The following is a 21,287-nucleotide window of genomic DNA, read 5'->3' on the forward strand; positions in this document are numbered from 1 at the left end:
CGGCGCGTACAGTGTTCAGAGTCAGAGATTTTCCAGATTGAATTAGCCACACGCCTTCAGGGACTCTGTATCGACAATAGTTGGCAGCTGCAGAAAAAAATAGAATTACTTCGTCAGTAGCAGGGCTGATTTGTAAGCGGCGTGTTAAGACCACAGTTCATATTTTATCCAGTATGATCATTCTCTATCTCACCCATTATAAAAACCCGGACAGGGGTGCGAGTGCTCCGGAGAACGTTTTTGCAGATAGAAACATGTTAGACATGCTAGACAGTTTCTGACTGTTTCCATCAAAGTGCATTGAAACAAACGGAAATAAAGCTAATGCAGAAACAGGCTAAACAAGCTAAGGCAGAAAGAAGTGGGAGGAGCTTTTTGTTCACGAAGACCAGAAATGATCTGCGATAAGCTTACTGGTATATTCTGTCTACTGTGGTTAAGACAGTAGCTCCAGCAGTGAAACAATTTCTGCATCCTAAACAATACAGAATTAAAGCAATGGAATACGGTCATATCCATGAACCGAAGGCAAAGTCGTATTTTGAAATAAAGTTTGACTGCAAAATTAGTCCTGCTGGCTTATATATCCACAAAAGTTTTACATTTTTGGCTGCTATTCCTAACGGTATAGTACTGTTCCCATCTGGTGAAAAAGCCTTAATAAAGGTTAAATGTCCCATAACAGCCAAAGAGCTGTGTATCACTGAATGGTTGGAATCACAAAAGTCCAGTTGTATTGAAATCATTGACAGCAGTGAAATGAGACTAAAGAGAAACCACAATTATTATTACCAGATTCAGATGCAACTTGAGTGCTCAGACATCGAAATTGCATATTTTGTGTTATACATGCTACCAAAGCTAGAAAGATTCTTCTTTGAAGCACTTCTGCCAGAAATAGTTGATGGTAGAGTTACAGGAAGCATGGACATTCGGGAACCATTCCTTTGAAGCAATTAACTTAGTTTCGTATAGATAAATGATGTTTTGTTCAATGAATTCAGCTTGAATCAATATCTACTATTATATAAAGCATTTTTACTATCAGCTTGAATTAATATTTACTATCGTATGATAGAATCGCGTACCATCATATAAAAAAATTTAATAGCCGTACCTCCAAAATTCTTACTGTTTGACCATTATAATTCGTTTAACTTAGGTTTCAACATAAGTGAGGAAGCAGCTGTTTTGCATATTTTTTGTTGTTGTTTTTTTAAGATTATTGTTACAAGATGTTGTCCTTTACAAAACCGAGTTCCTTATCCTTTCTTCTTTTTTAGTATTTGTCATGTTCATTTTTATTTTGCAGAATTTCGAAGCTTTTTGAAATCAATATATCGATTCTATAGTTGGACTTTTACGTTATCATTGGGATAATAGGGAGAGAGTAGTTGTCTTGGACAGAATTTTTTCCCTTTTGGAGGGAGAAGGGATGCATCTGAAGATATATACTCTGTCTGGCCTTTCCAGTAATTTATTTCACCTCTTTGTAGGTTTTTTTTTAAGCAATGCTTTACGCTGCAGTTCAGTACACTTTTTCTAATGATTAGTATAACTATTAAAAGGGAATATCGTAGGCATATACAGTTTAGGGATCTATCTTTCACACATATACAGGGCTCCTGAATGGGGGAGAGGGTACAAGGAGGTCGTGTACAAGATCAGGAGACGTTGACAGTAGTAGTAGAAGAGTTGGTATTCGTAATAGTAATAACAGTAGTATAGCAACAGCACTAGTAGTACCAGCAGAAGAAGCAGTTGCAGCATGTACATAGTGCTCTTGAGTAAGTCTAACCTCCCCCTCAACATATCCCATAAATTTTCAATTAAATACACGACATCGGTCTTGTGATATTACTGACAGGCTCCTTTGACAGCTTGCACGCAAATAGTGTGTTTTAATTTAGTTCAATCTTTTTTCTCAATATTCCCTGAAACTTTCACCGTAATACCTTTATACCACCATAATACCGAAATAGCCTAATCAGTAGCAGTAGGAGTTTTAGTAGGAGTAGCGACAGTATAGGAGTGGTAGTACACTCTAAAAAAAAAATTTGATTTCCAACTAATTTTTTGCTGGAATTTAAACCGGTCAATTTTTTTGTTGAAATTTTTATTTGTGTTTTGGGTCCATCAAATTTTAGAAATTACAAAGATTTATGCATTTTTCAGCAGAAAAAATGTAATTCACAACGAAAAAAGGCTTTATTAATCCATTTTATTTGGATTTGTATGGTAGATCAAATTTTTTAGAATATCATACTGAATTTGATTAAGGTAACATTTAAATTAGTATGTTTTATAGTAATCCGAATCAAAGGTTAAAATTACAACAGAAAAAAAGAAGCTAATTGTCTTTTTGAGTAAAAAAGAGAGTATAAAATTTGGGTTGATATGAGTTGAAAAAAGTTTAATTTACACGTCTAGAAAGTGCTTACACAAAAATTTTTCAATAAATATTATATTTGCATAATACTTTTATAGGCGATTTTGTTTCGTAATACATTTGTTTCGTGATTTTCCTTAACTATAAAATTTTTGAAGCTGCTATCCTATTCTTAAAAATACCAGTTCTCAACATATTTTACCCTCTGAATCCAATGTTTTTCTAACTAATACCGAGAACCTTTATGTGATTTTTGCTGATAAACATAACAAAAAATTTTCGTCTCAAACATTTTTTTAAAAAAGTAGTTGTATGTAAGTATTGCCTTTATATCAGTTGAACATCCCCCTCATCATGCCCTGAAAGTTTCAACCTAAAAGCCTAATAATTAAGCGAACTTCACAGCCAACTTTGACATTTTAGTTTTTATCCTGATCCTCAGTATGAAAAGAGGATAAACATAATAGCTAGATCTCACTTGAGGACATTAACAGAATTTTACCTCAGGAGACACTAACATTTCATGGGAGGCAGATTTGAAGAAGGCCAAGAATGGGAAAGAACTTGTGCCCTTGGGGAGGAACGATTCTTTTAATTCATCATCATTCATAAAGCATGTTTTTTGCTGAACACTTATATTTACTCATATGTTTTCCCAAAGCTAACCCTGTTGGGATACTTTCAACTGTAGAATCCTTGCGTACCCCTATTTTCACATTATTTTGGACACAGCTAAATTGGAAGCAACTCTAAAAAGTCAATATATATATAAATTTTCGAAGTATAATAAGAATTTTCCTGGTAAAGTGTTTAAATTAGAAGAAACGATGAATTGCACTATTTCTATCTTTTTTTCATGCCATACCGAATAATTAATACTAATAAAGTATTTTTTTCTTTTAAGTTACTAACATTTTTTTCTACTTGATTATGCTATGTAGGGAAAGAGGTATAAGATGAGTTTTGCGCAGTATGTTCTGTTACGACCTAATGATTTATGTATTTTTATTTCTATAGGGTGTGTCGTTTCTCTCCACTCACTGTGTTCAATTTTTGCGTACCAGAATAAATCCTTTTATTACCATTTAATTAGCTCTCTTTAAATTTTGTGTTGAAATGTTGAAATTGTTGACGGTTTTCAATAAGAATTTTTGAAACTTAATATAAGTAGAGAGCAATAGGGTTTCAATTTATTAATCTTTTTCGGCATTGAAGGATTTGTCGTAGAGACTTTGGAAGGTGCTCATTCAGCTGAAAATTGGAAGTTTTAGTGCTTTTTATAAGAGTCAAAGGGATTGATGCCATCCCGTTTCCCTCCCAAGCCTTTTTTTCGCTACCCTTCTTCCAAAGACATTTGATGAAAATTAGGCATTTTGTTCAAAATGAAAAGAATTTGGACACAATTTAAAGAGCGAGGTGTTGAGGAGGGGGCAAATCCCCTCATATATGTTATAATCTCTCCTTAATTACCGTCAATTATCATGAACTATTTGATTAACATCAAAATCCAAGCAGAGATCATTGAAATATTGATCTTTTTTCTGCGTTACCAAAAGTATTGTATTCATAATTCTTTACAATCTCATGAAATATAATTAAACAAATAGAAAAGGTTTTTAAACTAAAGTAAGGAGCAAGTTTAAAAGTTAAAACAAATTGAAATTACTTTGTATGTAAGGGGGACTGCCCCCTTTTCAACACCCTGCTCATTAAACGAAAGTTTTTCAGGGCTTTGAAAAATCTTTTTTTTTCAATTGCAAATTTTCTTTAAAAATTTGGACAAAAGCCAAACTTCACAATAAAGAGTAAGGAGTTAAGGATGAGACAGACTTTTGATCTTTTACATAATTGAAGCCATCACAAGCTCTGCAATAGAATTTCTTATCGATAAATACATTGCATTCATTTATTTAAATACAATGAAGTACTTCATATAAATAGAAAAAAGAAAAATATTACAACTTGAAATTGCTGGAAACCAAGTTCCTAGCAGTATTTGCCAACCCTAAGAAATTTACTGGCGAGGCTGATGATGGCCTGCCTTGCTTTTCCCCCTCTGGGCTGGTAGATATGGGAATTTAATATTTTAGCTGTATAGAGAAACATTTTAATTAATTCCGACTCCTCTCTACCTCTTTTAACATTTATCTGAAGCCTCATGAAGAGTAAGCAATGTGTCCATTAATATCTACTTTCTTAAGAATCTACCCTATCCCCAACTAAAGACTGACTCACCCCCCCCTCATTGCAGCTGATATGCAATTACAGATCACCAAACGTAGCGTAATTTCATTACAAATAAAGTGAATCAACCTGACTGAATATAGTACAGTCACTGATTGGAACTACTTTTTTTGCAATCAGTAGGCCTGAAATAGATTTACTAATACTTTTAAATCCATTGGTTTATCACAATTAAGCATTTATTGCAAATTTGCCATTCTTGGGGTACAGTGGTAATTTGGTACCATAAAATGGCAGAAAGCTAGACTTTCCCCTGGCCCAACGTGTATGGTCATTTAAAAAATAGCTTTCAATTTACGTTTGAATGAGCTCCCTTCCAATTATCTTGGACATTCGCTTTGAAACGATCACCCTTGTGAAAAACAAAACAAAAAAACATCCATCGACGATGTTTCTTCTGAAAAAAAAAGCGAAACTCCACATTTTGAAGATTAGAGCTTGAAACCTCTATCGAAGAGTTCTCTGAAATGTTTTTTTATAAAGGGATTTTCAATAAGATCACTAACGTCTCTGGGGGTGTTCCCATTTTTTTTAATAGCTAAGCAAATTTCCTAAGATTTATAGCAGTGGGCGGTTAAAAATAAACTGAAATAATTTATTCATTTAGAATCAGTACAAAAAGCAAATACTCTCGGCCAAGCAATTTTCAAGGAAATTCTATTTTTAGTTTTGGTGGATATTGGCCCAAGTCACTTTTAACTTCCCGTTTTTTTTTTTATCACAAACTATTTGATAAGATTCTCCTGTGACAAAAATTGTTTAAACCTGTTCATCTTATTTAGTTGAACAGGCTAATAAGAAAGAGGATCAATTTGACAGCTGGATAATAAGTTTAAATTTAGTTTTTTCTTTCGCTTTTCTGTATGTTTTTAAATGTCTGAATATAAAAGGGATTTAAGTTCGAGGTGGAGAATTGTCCTGTTATGAATGAGGTACATTTTTGAGTATCTGGCAGGATGATTTTTGAGTATCTCTACTCTTTCTGTAAACTATTCTAAGGAGTAGGAAATTGCATAAAGACAAGTCTACATCTGTTATAATGTATGGAAGCAATAAATCTTTCTGTAATTTTGGTTTGAATCAGATTTTCTTTTATAATTGTATGCATAATAATTACATATTATATTATTGATTAAATAAAGCGATCCTTTGCAAGGAACTTTTCTTTAAAATTTGCGGTATTTTGTTTCATTTTGTATGGAATTTAATTGCTCTTTTCATTTGAGAGTTTTTTACTAAAAGTATTTAAAAATAAACTTATTCCTACAAAAATAGATATCCTGAAATATATTCCCTGTCCCCCAACCACCACTGGTATTTTGGCGTCTGCCCCCCTGGAAGATTTTCTGCCGGTGCCCTTGCTAAATAAGTGTATTCTTTCCTGTTAACGTTTTATCAAACGTCCTTACGTTGTTCTTTAATTGATCCTTCTTCTTTTTTACATTCCCAGTTTTTTCTCAATTTGACTAAAGGCTAATACTGAGAGGGGAACAAAACTCAACATATCTGTCCACTTTTTACCTTTTTGCAATTTTGTCTTTTAAAATCAGGTGAGAGCTTGAAACCCTGCTATTAAAATTTTGCAGTCAAGTTAAGGACCGCCTTCTAAACCCGTTTGTATTTATCCAAAGATAACCGCCCCATTTTTGCACAGTAAAATCTCTTCTGCATAACTAATTTTCTATCTTCATATGGTCCAGCCTTAAATTTAATTTATTGGCTCGGAGCGATTAAGTAGTACAACATTTTTCCTCTAGAGGCGCTGAGGTACGCGGGGTCACTTTTGGAGAGTTTTGTCAGTACTTTGTCAGGTCAGTATGTGTTTATACTTTGGGTATAATGCACCAGTACCTTCCTTTCTTCCTTAATAGATCAATACTACCTTTCTTGTGTCTTGTGTCAATGAATTTACTTTTTTTCAAGAGTTCCAAACTGGATCGAAAAATAACATCGTGGTACCATTTGGACTGCTTCTTCGTTCGTCAAAGACCAAAAGGAACATTCGACATATCTGGGTTTGAAAATCTGAGACCAGAACACCAAACTGCCATCGAAGACAGAATCAGTGGTAATTCTTTCACTTAGAATTCAGTAATTAGATACGTTGGTACTTATTTAGTATCCGGTAAACACTCGAGAAATGAAGCTTGATTAACGCTAATGAAATAAAACAAAGTATGATAAAAATATTATAGTTTAGAAAAAAATTTGGGCTATAGGCCTATGTTTGCCCATTAGGGGGTGGAGTGGGGGTAAAGTATAGCATATATAAATACTTAACCTTACCTAAGTACCTTTGTTTGCCCCTTGAACCCCAAAAAACTAAAGTTTAAATTATTTGTCACGGAGTGAGCACTACCTCACAAGGCGAAAACGTGTCTTTCATATAGCTTCTTTGAGATTTCGATGCTGTTCTTCTCGCGTTTTTACCGAATATTAAATATGTACCGATGCGTTTGCCAACTAAAACGTTGTGGAATCATTGGAATTGTTTCTTTGTTTGTCAAAAACAAAGACTTTCGACATTTCAGGGTCAAACAGATATTCGATAAACATAACATCGTGGTACCATTTAAACTCCCTTTGTTCGTCAAAGACCGCCAAAGCTTTTCAGAGTTGGAAAATTTGAGTCTAGAAGACTAAACTACCCTCGTAGTTTAGTTCAGTGGCAATTCTATTCCTAAGAAAATCAGCAATTAGGTATATTTGTTAGAAATTTTAATATTCAGTTACATAGAAATAACCTGAATTAGAAATATCTTATTATACATTTTAGAAGTTTGTAAGTTAACATTACCATGTCGTAAGGATTGCCAGATATTTTGCATTAAAGTATCAATTTCTGTTTGTTTTTTTTCTAAGTGAGTGTAATATCATTTTTGCAAAAAACATAATTGTAAGTAGATAAGACATACCCATGTCTTCTTTTTATCACTTTACGATGTGTAATCTGCTATCTAGTACCTGTATTAATGTATTTTTTTTTGTGTAGGCAGCAAAGAAAGGAAAAAAGGCCATAAAGCTCCAATGTTTAATTATTATTTATTCATTTTGTCTCAGAGGCACTTCATATGGAATCTTAGGTCGTATAAACTTCGGAAGGGGCTCATTCGATTGCAAACTTAAAGTTTTGGTTTCTTGTTTAAGAGTCAAAAGTGATCGGAGGGTAACTAGATACCTCCCATGCCCCTTTTCCCCAAATTTATCTGATAAAAAACTTGAGACAGCCGTTTTGTTAAAAAATAGTCCAAAGATCAGGTAGCAAAAACTCCAGGGTCCTTAAAACCCCCCAGGGCCCGGGAGCAAATGTTGTAATTTTTCGCTGGGGCATAGATGGCTTTTATCGAAGGGATAATCGTGTAAACTTCGGAGGGGTTTCATTCGAATGGAAATTAGAAGTTCTAGTGCCTTTTATAAGAGTCAAAAGTGACTGGAGGACAAAAAGCCCCCCTCCCCTCAAGGCCATTTTCCCCCAGATACATCCGATTAAAATTTTGAGATGAAATTTTTGTTCAAAATAGTTCAAAGATGAAATAACAAAACTTATTAAGGGGTTGTCGTATAACCTTTAATGGGGGCTCATTTAATTGAAAATTGAAAGTTCTAGTTCCTTTTTAAAGAGTCAAAAGTGATCGGAGAGCATATCCCCCACAAACCCTCTTTTCCCAAAACGCATCCGGTCAAAATTGTGAGGTAGCTATTTTGTTTGAAATAGTCGAATCCTCAAATGACGAAACTTCTGGTTCAACATAATCCACCAAAGCCCGGGGGAAGGGTTGTAACTTGTGTCTCGGGGGTATATACGATTTTTATGGAAGAGGTAGTCGTATAAACTTCGGAGGGGACTCAAATGATTAGAAATTGAAAGTTCTAGATCCCTTTAAAGAGTCAAAGTGATCGGGTAGCAACTAGCCCCCCCCCTCCCCACCAACCCTGTTTTCTCCAAATGTTTCTGATCGAATTTTTGAGATATTCATTTTGTTCAAAATAGACCAAAGATCATATAACAGAAACACAACCCACCAGAATTTGGGGGCAACTCTTATAAATTAAGCCCCGGGATATATAAGGTTTTTATCGAAGGGGTGGTCGTATAAATTTCAAAGGAGGCTCATTCAATTGAAAATTGAAAGTTCAAGTTCCTTTTTTAAGAGCAAAAAGGGACTGGAGGGCAAATATCCCCCCCCCTTCACTGTCGTCTTTCTGCCAAATCCGTCTGATCGAATGTTTTAGATAGCCATTTTTTTAAAATAAATTCAAAAATCAGATAACAAAAACTCCGGCGTCAACACAACCCCGAAGAGCCTGGGGGTAAGTATTATAAGTTACGTCCTCGGGGCATATAAGGCTTTGGGTTATTATGCGAGGGTTTTTAAAATAGCTCAAAGATCAGATAAGCCCGCCCCCCCCCCTCAAAAAACTGATTAACGTTTGATATTTTGTTCCCAAACTTCTGGAAGCTGATCCCTGGCCCTCTATGGCCCGATCCACCTGGAAAAATTTAACGTTGGTAAATACTGGTAGCTGACCCCTAGTCCTCCCTGCATGGCTCGACCCCTATTCCTCCCTGCCTGGCTCAACCCCCTCCCCCAAAAAATAGATAAAAACTTATTGCGATAATTTATTTCTAAAAATATGGGAACTGAACCCTGGTCCTCCATCTATGGCCATACCCCCCCCCCCCCCCAAAAAAAAGAAAAGAAAAAAGAACAAATTCTCAACGATATCTTATTCAAAAAATCACGGGAGCTGGCCTAATAAATGGCTAAAAAAACCTTTTTCTTTAGTTCTTGTTACGACATTGAAAATAAAATGAAAATGGCAGTGAAATAAAATCTTGAGCTGTTGACATTTCAGCAATTAAATAAAAAAAAACAGTTTTTTAACTGAAAGTAAGGAACGACGTTAAAACTTAAAACGAACAGAAATTATTCCGTATATGAAAGGGGTTGTCCCCTCCACATCGCCTCGCTCTTTACGCTAAAGTTTTTTATTGTTAAAAAAATAGATTTGTGAGAAAGTCAAACTTTAGCGTAAAGAGCGAGGCGTTGAGGAGGGGACAGCCCCTTTCATATACGGAATAATTTCTGTTCGTTTTAAGTTTTAACGTCTTTCCTTACTTTCAGTTAAAAAAACTTGTTTTTTTATTTAATTTTTGAACGTCTTTGAATTAACGCAGGTTTTGATTTTGGCTCACCGTACATGAATAATTAAAACAAAATTTGCATATTATTTTTACTTTTATTTGGTTAAATGACTTTTTCGAAACTTGTTTAATTTTATTTACGAACGTTTTTATTAGTAATAAATATACGAAACTTACGAATTAACTTCGTAACGAACTTCAATATTCATAGATTTTTAATACGTATATTAGGGGGTTCGCCCCCTAGTCAATACCTTGCTCTTTAAGCTAAAGTCCGAACTTTGTTCCAATTCTTTAAAAATGACCCTTTAATCACAAAGGCCGTTAATTAGAATAAATAGCTCTTATGACAGTACTAAAAAATCTGGCTTAAAGAGCGAGGTATTGACTAGGGGGTGAACCCAATCATATACGTAATATTTTCTGTTCGCTTTAAGTTTTGATATTGCTCTTTACTTTCAGTTAAAAAAAATTGTTTTTTTTATTGTTTAATTTCTGATCTTTTGCTTTAATAATGCTGGGAAATCCGGCGCCCCCTTCATAGCAATGTCGCTTCCCCCATGAAAACTTGCTTCATGGAAAGACCCATATAACCCCCGAACGATCCCCCCCACCTACCAGAAAAAATCCTCCCTGAAGACGTCAGTATACTTCCCAATAACCAATACTATATGTTAACTTTGGGTAAAGTTCATAACTTTCAACCCTCCCCCCGGGGACGTCGGGGGATTAAGTCATCCTAAAAGACATAGTTATCATATTTTCGACCATGCTGAACAAAATGACTATCTCAAAATTTTGATCAGAAGACTTTGGGAAAACAATAAGCGTGGGAGGGGGCCTTGTTTTCCTCCATTTATTCGGGCACTTAAAAAGGGCACTAAAGCTTTTCAGTTTAATTAGACTGATCCCTCCCATAATATTTTAGGACCACTGGGTCGATATGACCACCCCTGGGAAAAAAAGAACAAAAAAAAAAAAACAAATAGCCACGCATCCGTCATCTTTCTTCTGGCAAAAAATGCAAAGTTCCACATTTTTGTAGATAGGTGTTTGAAACCTCTACAGTAGGGTTTTCTGATACGCTGAATATTATGGTGTGACTTTCATTAAGGTTCTATAGCTTTTAGGGGGTCTTTCCCCCTTTTTTCTAAAATCTGCCAAATTTTCTCAGGCGCTAACTTTTGATGGGTAGGACTAAACTTGATGAAACTTATATATTTGAAATCAGCATTAAAATTTGATTCTTTTGATGTATCTATTGGTATCAAAGTTTTGTTTTTTAGAGTTTCGGTTACCATTGAGCCGGGTCGCTCCTTGCTTACAGTTCGTTACCACGAACTGTTTGATTAATATCATCCTATATCAAATATTAAGTTGTAATTTTATTAGTTCTTGCCAAGACTGTTTCAAGAGACAAATAGTTTTATTTCGTAATTTATTTTTAATTTAAAAAATTATTTTGAAACAGGAAATTTAGAAAAACTTGAAACCTTGGCAATCAAAAAGAGAAATCAATTTTAAAAAAATTCCGAAAAAGAAGTTTTTCAAAAAAAAGTAAAGGCCATATTAAACTTAAGATGAGAAGAAATAAAAATATACAATAACACAAACTCAAAACGAACAAAAATTAAATAAACAATCATAGCGAAAAAATATACAATAGGTACTCTAATGAATAAACAAATCTTAAAACGAGTACAGCTTAGCCTAAATTGAATATGGAAATCAAATTAAGAACGAACAAAAAATTCCGCTATTGAAGTATAAATGAAATCTAAAATGAGCTGAAATTAAATGAACATTGATAACAAACAAATATACAATAATATAAATATAAAAAAATTGATTTCCAGCAAAAAATTTTGCTGGACTTCAAACAAGTAAAAAAAAATCCAGTTTTTCTATTGAAATTGTGACTTAATGTTTGAACTCCAACAAATTATTGAAATTATTAAGATTTATGTACTTTTCAGCAGAAAAAATATAATTTTCAACGTAAATAGATTTTATTAATCAACATGGTTTGGACTTCAACAGTAGTTTGAAATTTATTGAAATTTTAAATTTGACTATAGGATCATTGAAAGTAATATGTTTAGTGTAAATTCAATTCAAATATTATAATTATAGCAGAAAAGATGGATGCCAATTGTATTTTGAGTTAAAAAAGATAATATAAAAATAAGAAAAACCATTTTTACTTTTAAATGAGTTGAACTTACTTGTCTGCAAAATTGAACACTCAGAAATTTATGTAAAAAAAGGGTCTTTTAACTTCACAATCATTTTTTTTTAAATACATTTTTTGTGAGTTTCTGCAGGTAAAAAATTTCTTAAGATGCTACCCTAATATTAACAGTACTAATCTTTAAAATATATGGTTATCTGAATTCAATTTTTTCTAATCAACGACGACAATCCCTTTGTGTGAACAACTTTTTTTTTGCGATGAATGTCATTTTTGTAATAAGACCCAAAAAGCGTTTTAAAAAAAATTATTCCCTGGATTTGCTATAAATTTGCTGCTTACGCTGAATAGCAAAGTAAGCAAATATATCAAAGGAAAGAAGATGCCTGTAAGGGTATTTCAGTTCTTTACGCGCACGTAAAGGAACCAAGAGCTTCCCACTTGGTTTTTTTTTTTTTTTTTTTTTTTGTTCTAATTCTCTTTTTAAGCGACCGTAAAGATTGGAGGGCAACTAAAGCCCCTCTCTTTACCCAATTTGTGTCTTATTTTGTTTGCAAATGTTATGATTTGAGATAAAGTTGAAAAAAAATATTCATCTCCATTAACTGTGCAAACGCATAATGCTCAACCTCGACGGCAGTGCTTTAATAGCATAAATAGTGCCTCGAAAACTGACTAAAAAGTAACTCCAGTTTGCTACAGTATTAATTAAAAAAATGGGACATTAGCCCAATAAGTTTTATCAAACAGTTCATAGTGTTAAACTGTAATTAAGGAGCGACTCAGTTCATTAGTAACTAAAATAACTAGAACCCAAAAATGGAATTTTCATAACAATTGATAAGAATTGTGTTTTTATGCCGATTCCAAATATATAAATTTGCTTAATTTAATGCTGCCCATCAAAAGTAAATAATTTCTGAGACCACACTGGCTAATCTTGATAAAACATAATATCGCGAAAAAAGGAAGAAAACGAGGACAATTAACAGACAGTGAAAAAATTGAAAAATGTATGCAAATATTTCGGTCAAGACCGCCGCTTGACCATTTAATGTCATTTAGATCTGTGTTTTTTATTCGATTACCCTTTCACCGTTACTGAGAAAGGGTCTTCCAGTTTTAGTTTTATGTTTTTCTTTAACGGTTTTTTTTTATATTTTTATCAGTTTTATTCTGCACTGAGGACGGTCAAGCGGAGGTCTTGACCGAAATATTTGCATAAATTTTTCTATTTTTTCACTGGCTGTTAATTGTCCTCGTTTTCTTCCTTTCTTCGCGATTCAATGTCCAGTGTGGTCTCAGAAATTATTTACGATTAGCTTACTTAATTATTTTGATTTGTCTAAAATGCACGCCAGCCTTATTAATCAACAAGAATTTTTACAGCATTGTAGAGTAAAGAGAATTCTTCCGAATTCTCTTCGTTTCCGCCTAAACCTAGGTAGGCTACACACTCCGAAAGGCAATTTAGTGATAGGGTTGGTTTTCATTCATTAATTCACATTTTAAAAGACCAAAAAAAACGACGTGTTTTTTCTTAGTATAAAATTTCAAAAACTCGACATTTTCTACAGCAAAACCTTTTACCGACAGATTTCCAGCAGATTTCTAGAATAGCTCAAAATACTTCCCGCCATGACTTTTGTATGGCTAAGGCTCGTTTATCAGAAAAGTTTGAAAAATTAGAATACGAAAAATTTCAGAATTCCAGATGTTTTCTTCCTAGATATTGTACTGGTCCGGCCATTGAAAACCTATCTTCTAAAGTTGTTACTCCGGAAGAAACCCATGTTTTGTCTAAGGGACTTAAATTTTGCCTATTTCAAACAAAAGTAAATTTCTCAGAGTTAGTCTTCAATGTGGAGGCGGGTATATTTGCTTCACGTGGTGCTGTGGAAAATCCAGATTTACTTCAAGGAGAGGTGGTTAAGAATATTCTCGATTTTATTCCATACTCCTCAAGGTAAAAAAAAATCAGGGAACTCAAATTCTCAAAAATTTAAGAAAAGACCCACACATCATTATCACCAGGGCTGATAAAGGAAATAAAATTGTTATCATTGATAAAACTTCATATAATTAAAAATTAGAGATATTTTATCCAGCACCCATACTTACAAGCCCATAGATTCAGACCCCACCGACAAGTTCACCCGTGTAGTAAGAAAGGAGCTAGAAATTTTGCAAACTGAAAGACTTATTACTCCACAAATGTATAAATTATTTTATCCTAAATTTTACGGGCTCCAAAAAATCCACAAAGATGGAGTTCCTCTACGCCCAATTGTGACTTCTTATAGCTCTCTGACTGACAGACTGGGGAAATGGTTGTCAAAACTTTTTCGCCCCCTTATGCAAACGCAAACTTCATACATACAAATTTCAGTTCATCTTGTTGAAAAATTAAGACTTTGATATAAAAAATGATACAATTTTGGCCAGTTTCGATACCATTTCCATGGATACGTCTTGCGACATTAAAAAAATGTGAACTAGCTCTTCAAAGGAAATTAGAAGATGATATGGATCAAATGGACTACAAAACACTGAATATAAAAACTATTATGCGCCTCGTCCGTCTTTGCAATAGTTCCTCCTCATATTTCCGATACAATAATCAATTTTTCACCCAAATCAGGGGTCTACCTATGGGTTCAAGTCTTTCACCATTTTTGGCAACTTTTTATATGCAATTCATTGAAACCCCTGCTCTGAAAAATTTTCCTATGAAACACCGGTTCTGGGTTTGGTTTGTAGATGATGTTATTTCTGTTTGGGAGCATGGAGGGGAGTCACTTAACTCCTTCTTAACTCATCTAAACACTTTGGACTCTAACCTTCAGTTCACTTCAGAACTAGAACATAACCACAAAGTTCTTTTCTATATGTCTTAATTTTCAATAGGTATCTTCGCCTTGAATTTTCTATTCATAGAAAACCTGCGCATAACGATAGGTATTTGCATTTTTCCTCCGACCACTCTCCCTGCATAAAAAGAGGAGTTGTTATTACTTTGGTTGACCGAGTAATAAGAATATGCTAGGAGCCTCACATAGTCTCAGGATTGAACTATATTAAGGACATTTTATTTTGCAATAGGTACCCAATAAAAATGCTTGAAACCATTATAGACAAAAGACGAAAAAAGACAGAAAAGAATGCATCAAATCCACAAACCCCAACAGATATCGTCCCATTGGTGGATGATAAGAAACTTTTCACTGTTCTATCCTACATTCCAAAATTGAGTGACAAACTGAAAAGAATCCTTAAAAACCTAAACTTAATGTCACCTTTAAAAATTCAAATACTATACAGAGCTTCTTTAACAGCGGCAAAGATAAAACCAGCCCCATTCTGGGTAGGTGTTTATAGAATTCCCTGTTCTTGTGGCTGTTTTTATGTTGGTAGAACCCAACAGCAACTGGGGGAGAGGTTATCGGAACACAGGTCCTCAATCGACAAGGCCATGAGGCTACGCCAAAGACCTGATGTTTGTGGTTCCGCCTTAGCTCCACACCATTTCATTTTGTTTGACGAAACCTCCATTGTTGCCCCCGTTAAAGGTCTCACACAAGTTTTCAGGGAGGCAGGTGAAATAAAAAAGCACTCACCAAAAGTTAGCTCTCAATAGAGACACTGGAGAAACTTTTCTAAGTCCCATTTATGATGAAATTATTAATTTCGATCGTTTTTACATACATCCACAAAATTATATTGTGTAATCAAATAGAATCTCTTATAATAATCTAACTGGAAAGTGATTAGCCTTTAAGAGTGCTTTACATAAAATGAAATTGTGAAATGCCGTTTAGACTTATATTTTTATTCAGTTACCCTTTCCCCGCTACTGATAAAGGGTCGTCCAATTTTAGTTTTGTGTTTTTATTTTAAGGTTTTTTATATTTTTATCAGTTTTATTCTGCACTAAGGACGGTCAAACGGAGGTTTTTTTTTAACTGCGCCCTTTATTTTAATTTTACAAAACAAAATTTTGAAAACTAAAAAATGATTATAACCGTTAAACTGTTTGTTCGAAGTTCTCCGCCTCAAAAACATCTTTGTCCTGGGTAACTGGCCCCTCTATCCCCTTAAAGCCGCCTCTGTGTATGTGAAACGTCTCAAGGACGGCTAAGGGTATTAAGTCGAAACTGCCAGGGAATGTTGAGGGAAGATAATCAACTGGAGTATTTCCAATTTGTAAAAAAGACATCTTTTCCACACCACACCATAAATATGCTCTCGTCAGTAATAAATATAACATTTTAACAAGTTACAAATAAAGAAAGGTGAGTGGTCAGGTATTTCTTCTTTTATACCATTTTGACTTATGCATAATTTTTGGAAGATTCTCCCAGGAGGGTTTTTATGAGTATGTTATCTAAAAATTAGTTTTTTAATCAGAAGCTTAGTTCCGAAACCGTCATGAACATCGATTTCAAAGTGAGTAAAATTTACACAAATTTATTTAATACAATCAACACTCAGACCGCCTTTCGCAACGTAAGAATTGAAATGAGAATAAACAAGTTAATTCTTAAGCAAAAAATGTGAAAACTAAAAACACCCATAAATCTTCGAAAGACTATTGCGTCTTTTGCCTATGACTGAAACCAAATATATTCAAGACATTTTTTCATATTCTTATAATACTGAAATACAGTCCTGTGGTGGCGCAATGGGATTGATCGCATCTCGATAATACGGGAGGGATAGGTCCCAGCTCGACAATGCAGGACTCAGAGTTCAAAACCAACTGTAGCAAAATATTACAGGCCTGACACAAGGACCTTTGTAGTCAAGAAGCATCAATCCGTTAAAACAAAATATTAAAATACAAAGAAAATAGCTAAATTAGATTTTGAGTTACTGAGATTTCCAAGAATTAATACAATCGCACATTAAACCATCAGTTTATTTTCATTAGTTTTTCCCGTCATCTTAATTTTTATAGAGATTTTATTTCATTTTATTGGCAGTAGGTTAACTCTTGTGCATAGTGTTTCCAGTTCGTTCTAAATTTGAGTCGAATATTGGCTTTAATCAAATCTGATGAGTAAGTCAAAGGTATTCAGAAAAGACAGGATTCGTGACATTATTGCTGCAACCGTTCAGCTCTGGAGGTAGAAAAAAGGGGGGAAGTCTCTTTTTATTTGTGTCTCGATTTGATTTCGTGTTAATTTCAGGTCCGTGTGTCACACTGCTTTCCTGATTGGAAGATATTTCTTACTCAAGTTTCTTGTGTTGGCCTGCTACTGCGCCGTTGAAATACTGTTTTTTACCATGAAAAAGTGCAGCCTTTAAGAGGTGTCATATTATCTGGGAGAAGTTTTTTGTTCTAATATTCTGTTCTTTTAAAATCAATGATTTTTTTTATGAGGAAAACTGAATCATGAGAACTAGAGAGGACTGGTTGCCAAGACTGTGGTGACTGGTTGCCCTTCAATAACTTTAGACTCTTAAAAAGCAACTAGAACTTTTGATTTCCAATTGAGCTCCATCAAATGCTTTTACGATTAACCCCTCTAAAAAAAACCTCATATATAAACAATGGGCAGCTTGCATGAGTTTAAAGCCCTTGCCCCAGGGGTTTTGGGGGATTTGTCTACCCCCAAGCTATAGTTTGATTTTCGAACAATGTTGAACAAAACAGCTACCTCCAAATTTTGATCGGATGCATTTGGGGAAAAAGGCATAAGGAGGGCGGGGCTGGACATCGTCCGACCACTTTAGCTCTCAAAAGGGATCTAGAAATTTCAATTTCCAGTCAAACGATTCTCCTCCAAAGTTTATACGACTACTCCTTCTATAAGACCCTTATACGCCCCTGTATTATTACTTACAACCCCTGACCCCAAGCTCCAAGGAGTTGTGTCAAACCCAGAGGTATTGCTATATGATCTTTGGACATTTTTGAAAAATGGCTATCTAAAAATTTCGATCGGGTGCATTTGTGTAAAATTGCAGGTTGGGGTGGGGGGGGGGGGTTAGTTGCCCTCACATCACTTGACTTTAAAAAAAAGACAGTAGAGCTTCCGATTTCTGATTGAATGAGGCCCCTCCGAAGTTTATACAAACACTTCTTCCATAAAAACCTTAAATGTTAACAATGGGCAACTAGCATAACTTATAGTCCTTATCCTGAAGGCTGTGAGGGGGGGCTGACACCCCAAAGACGTAATTGCTGGACCTTTCAACTATGCTATCAATATTCTATGAACAAAATGGTTATCTTAAAACTTAGATTGAATGTATTTAAGGAAATTGTAGGCGCGGGGGGGGGGGAGGGCTGGATACTCTCCAATCACTTTTGAATTTTAAAAGTGGAATTAGAAATTTCAATCAAGTGAGCTCCTTTCAAAGTTTTTGTGACAACTATACGAAGTACCTAACAAAAAATAGTGCCTAATAAAGTGCCTAACAAAAAAAAAAAAAAATAAATAAATGATACATTGTGCCCACTTCGCTCTTTACTTAGGCAGCGCTATTGCGCTCCCTATGATGCATAGATTTTTTGTATTTATGCTTTTGTATATCACCTTTTAGGATTTTACAAATAAATTTGGCTATTGTTTTTTGATTGAGTAGCCATTTGTTACTTATCACTTCGCTTTTCAATTTGTAATTCTTTTGTAAAATATGCTTATCTTAATCTTTTGTTGTATATAAAATTATGTTTATCTTAGAAGGCATTTCTGTAATTTTAGGAAAAGTAATTCCAGCATTGCCAGAAGAAGTTAAGAAGAAAGTAGGAGAACGAGGCGAAAAACTGAAGTTACGAGATTATAAAGTAGAATATGCAACAACTGGAAGATCAAAATGCCGGAAATGCGTCGAAAACATTGACCAAGGGGATATTAGATTGTCGAAAAGAGGATATTCCCCTGAGCGGGCTAAGATGTTTGGACCTCAGGTCATTTTTAATTATCTTAAACGTAGTTCTGATAGAAAGTATATGGAACACACTAACAAAACAATATTTTGGGATTACAAATTAAACTCAATTCATCAGAAACAAAACTGATCACGGTCAAGTATAGAAAATATTTTTATTTAGTTTTCCGTGTGTTCTCTTAGCAGTGGATGAAAACTTCCAGCCTGCTTACGATAGGTATCTTCTTGCACTATAAATGGAATACTTCCATGCTGTAGAACCTGCTAACCAGAATATTTCGTAAATCCGGAGAAAAAAACTTTAGGGAGGAGCCAGGTGCTAAAGACCCTTCCTTCCTCAGACTTCCCTCATAGGCCCAACTTTAAACAGTGGAAGGAGGTATACGCAGGATGGGTGTTTTTGGCCACTCGCTCCTTCAGGAATTAGGGATCTTCGTAGTTTATTATGTTTTCTTTTTATATTTTATGCCTCCTTTTCGATTTTTTTTTTACTTGAGCCCTTTATAAATTTTCAATCCCGGTAAATAAAGTAGCCTTCAAACTTCCGGAAAAATGACGGTGGGCTACAGTTGTGTCATTTATTTTGGAAGGGAGGGTGTTTTAGCACCCCTTTTCTCATTTTGTCTTACTGGTGCTTTCAACCTTTTTTGGACTGCAAATTCCTATCATTGGGCTTCTACTTCCTTAGTTGGGCTTTAGAACCTCTGGACAAGTGACGGTACAATTGTATCCTTTTATTTGGATTGGAGGATGTTTTGGCACCCCCATTTCTCATTTTTTGTCGATGGTGCTTTCAACCTTTTTTGGAATACAAATACTATCATTGGTTTTCTACTTCCCTTAGTTAGGCCTTCGAACTTCTGGGCAATTGGTGGTACAATTGTGTCATTTGGTTTTAATTAGATGGTGTTTTGGCACCCCCATTTCTGATTTGTTTCGATTGTGCTTTCATATTTTTTTCGGAATGCAAAATCCTGTCATTGGTTTTCTGCTTTCCTTAATTAAGCCTTCAAATTTTTTGACAAGTGACCGTACAAATGTGTCGTTTGGTTTGCATTGGAGGTGTTTTTGCACCCCCCCCCCCCTTTCTCATTTTTCGATGATACTTTAAAATTTTTGGGGACACAAAATCCTGTCATTGGTTTTCTACTTTTCTTAATTAAGCCTCCAGACTCTTGGACAAGTGAGCGTAAAAATTTGTCATTTGTTTTGCATTGGATGGTCTTTTGGCACCCCCATTTCTCATCTCTTTCTATGATACTTTCAACTTTTTTTGGAATGCAAAATCCTGTCATTGGTTTTATACTTGCCTTAATTAGGCCTTCAGACTTTTCGACAAGACTAAAATTGTGTCATTTGGTTTGGATTGGAGGATTTTTTGGCTCACCCATTTTTCATTTGTTTCGATGATGCTTTCATCCTTTTGCGGAGCACAAAAATGATTTACTTGTTTTTCTACATTATCTAATTATACAATAATTATTAGGATGTGCAATGGTACTATTTTGTCATTTGGCGTGGATCGAGAAGCATTAAGGTATCCAAATTTTTCATAAGTTCTTATGAGGCTATTGAGTTTTTGGGAAGGAAAAATTACTGTTTCTTCGCTTCCTTCTATTTCTCCTTCAAATCTCTGGACAACCGTCCAGGCTGGGTTTTCATTTATTTGTCCTTCTTTGATCAGTGTAGATGTTGCAGCTTCATCAATGCACTCTTTGCTCTCGCATAGATTTTAATTTGTGTAACAATCTCCATATGACACCTTTATACATTCAATATTTTTTAAATTACAATCTCGAAATTCTTTTGGATACATGGCTGATGTAATAATACTAATAAACTGTTTGAGTGATTCTTGTAACAGCATTCAAATGAAAACAAAAAGAAAAAGAAACGCCTACTGCTGCACCAATATCATTAAACATATCTTGTCTTCGTGCCAGAACTGTTACATAGTAATAGACAGTGCATATGAAAGCAAAATAAAAAGAGCATTGGGAGATAATATCATCAACGAATATAAAGACAAATCGAAGAAGAACAAAGCGCATGTGGACATTATTAGTACCATTGATCTTATACCGACAGATAGTTAATAAACCCAATAATACCAATCTCAAAATGCATATTGAGCCTGCAAGTGACACCACAGTAAAAATTATGTTTGACTCAAAGTGGATTAATGATTATTCTACTGGTTACCAACTAAGAGAAGAGAATAGCTACGCACAAGAGAGAACATAATGAAGTGTTCTGCCAAGTGTTTCCAAATTTCTGTGATATGACCAAAATCTTGTCTTATATTATCAAATATCTTGCACTACATTATCAAAATCTTGCCTGAAATGACGAGAATCCTCTATTGCATTTTCGAAACCTTACGTGGTATTATCAAAATCAAAAAACAAACACGTAAAGAC

General features: G+C 34.5%; 1 protein-coding gene across 1 annotated transcript in view; it reads left to right on the forward strand.

The window, feature by feature from the left end:
* The window catches only part of LOC148944514 (poly [ADP-ribose] polymerase 1-like), a 56,797-nt gene that overhangs the window by 20,189 nt on the left and 15,321 nt on the right, over window positions 1–21,287 (forward strand). The window contains exons 2-3 of the mRNA XM_089100311.1: window positions 6,557–6,701; window positions 18,681–18,886. Coding sequence (XP_088956437.1) covers window positions 6,557–6,701; window positions 18,681–18,886 — 351 coding nt within the window. The remainder of the gene's footprint in view (window positions 1–6,556; window positions 6,702–18,680; window positions 18,887–21,287) is intronic.

Source organism: Artemia sp. Qi Xiang Cuo, chromosome 14, assembly GCF_049724085.1.
Source record: "Artemia sp. Qi Xiang Cuo chromosome 14, ASM4972408v1, whole genome shotgun sequence".
Taxonomy (NCBI): Eukaryota; Metazoa; Arthropoda; class Branchiopoda; order Anostraca; family Artemiidae; genus Artemia; species Artemia sp. Qi Xiang Cuo.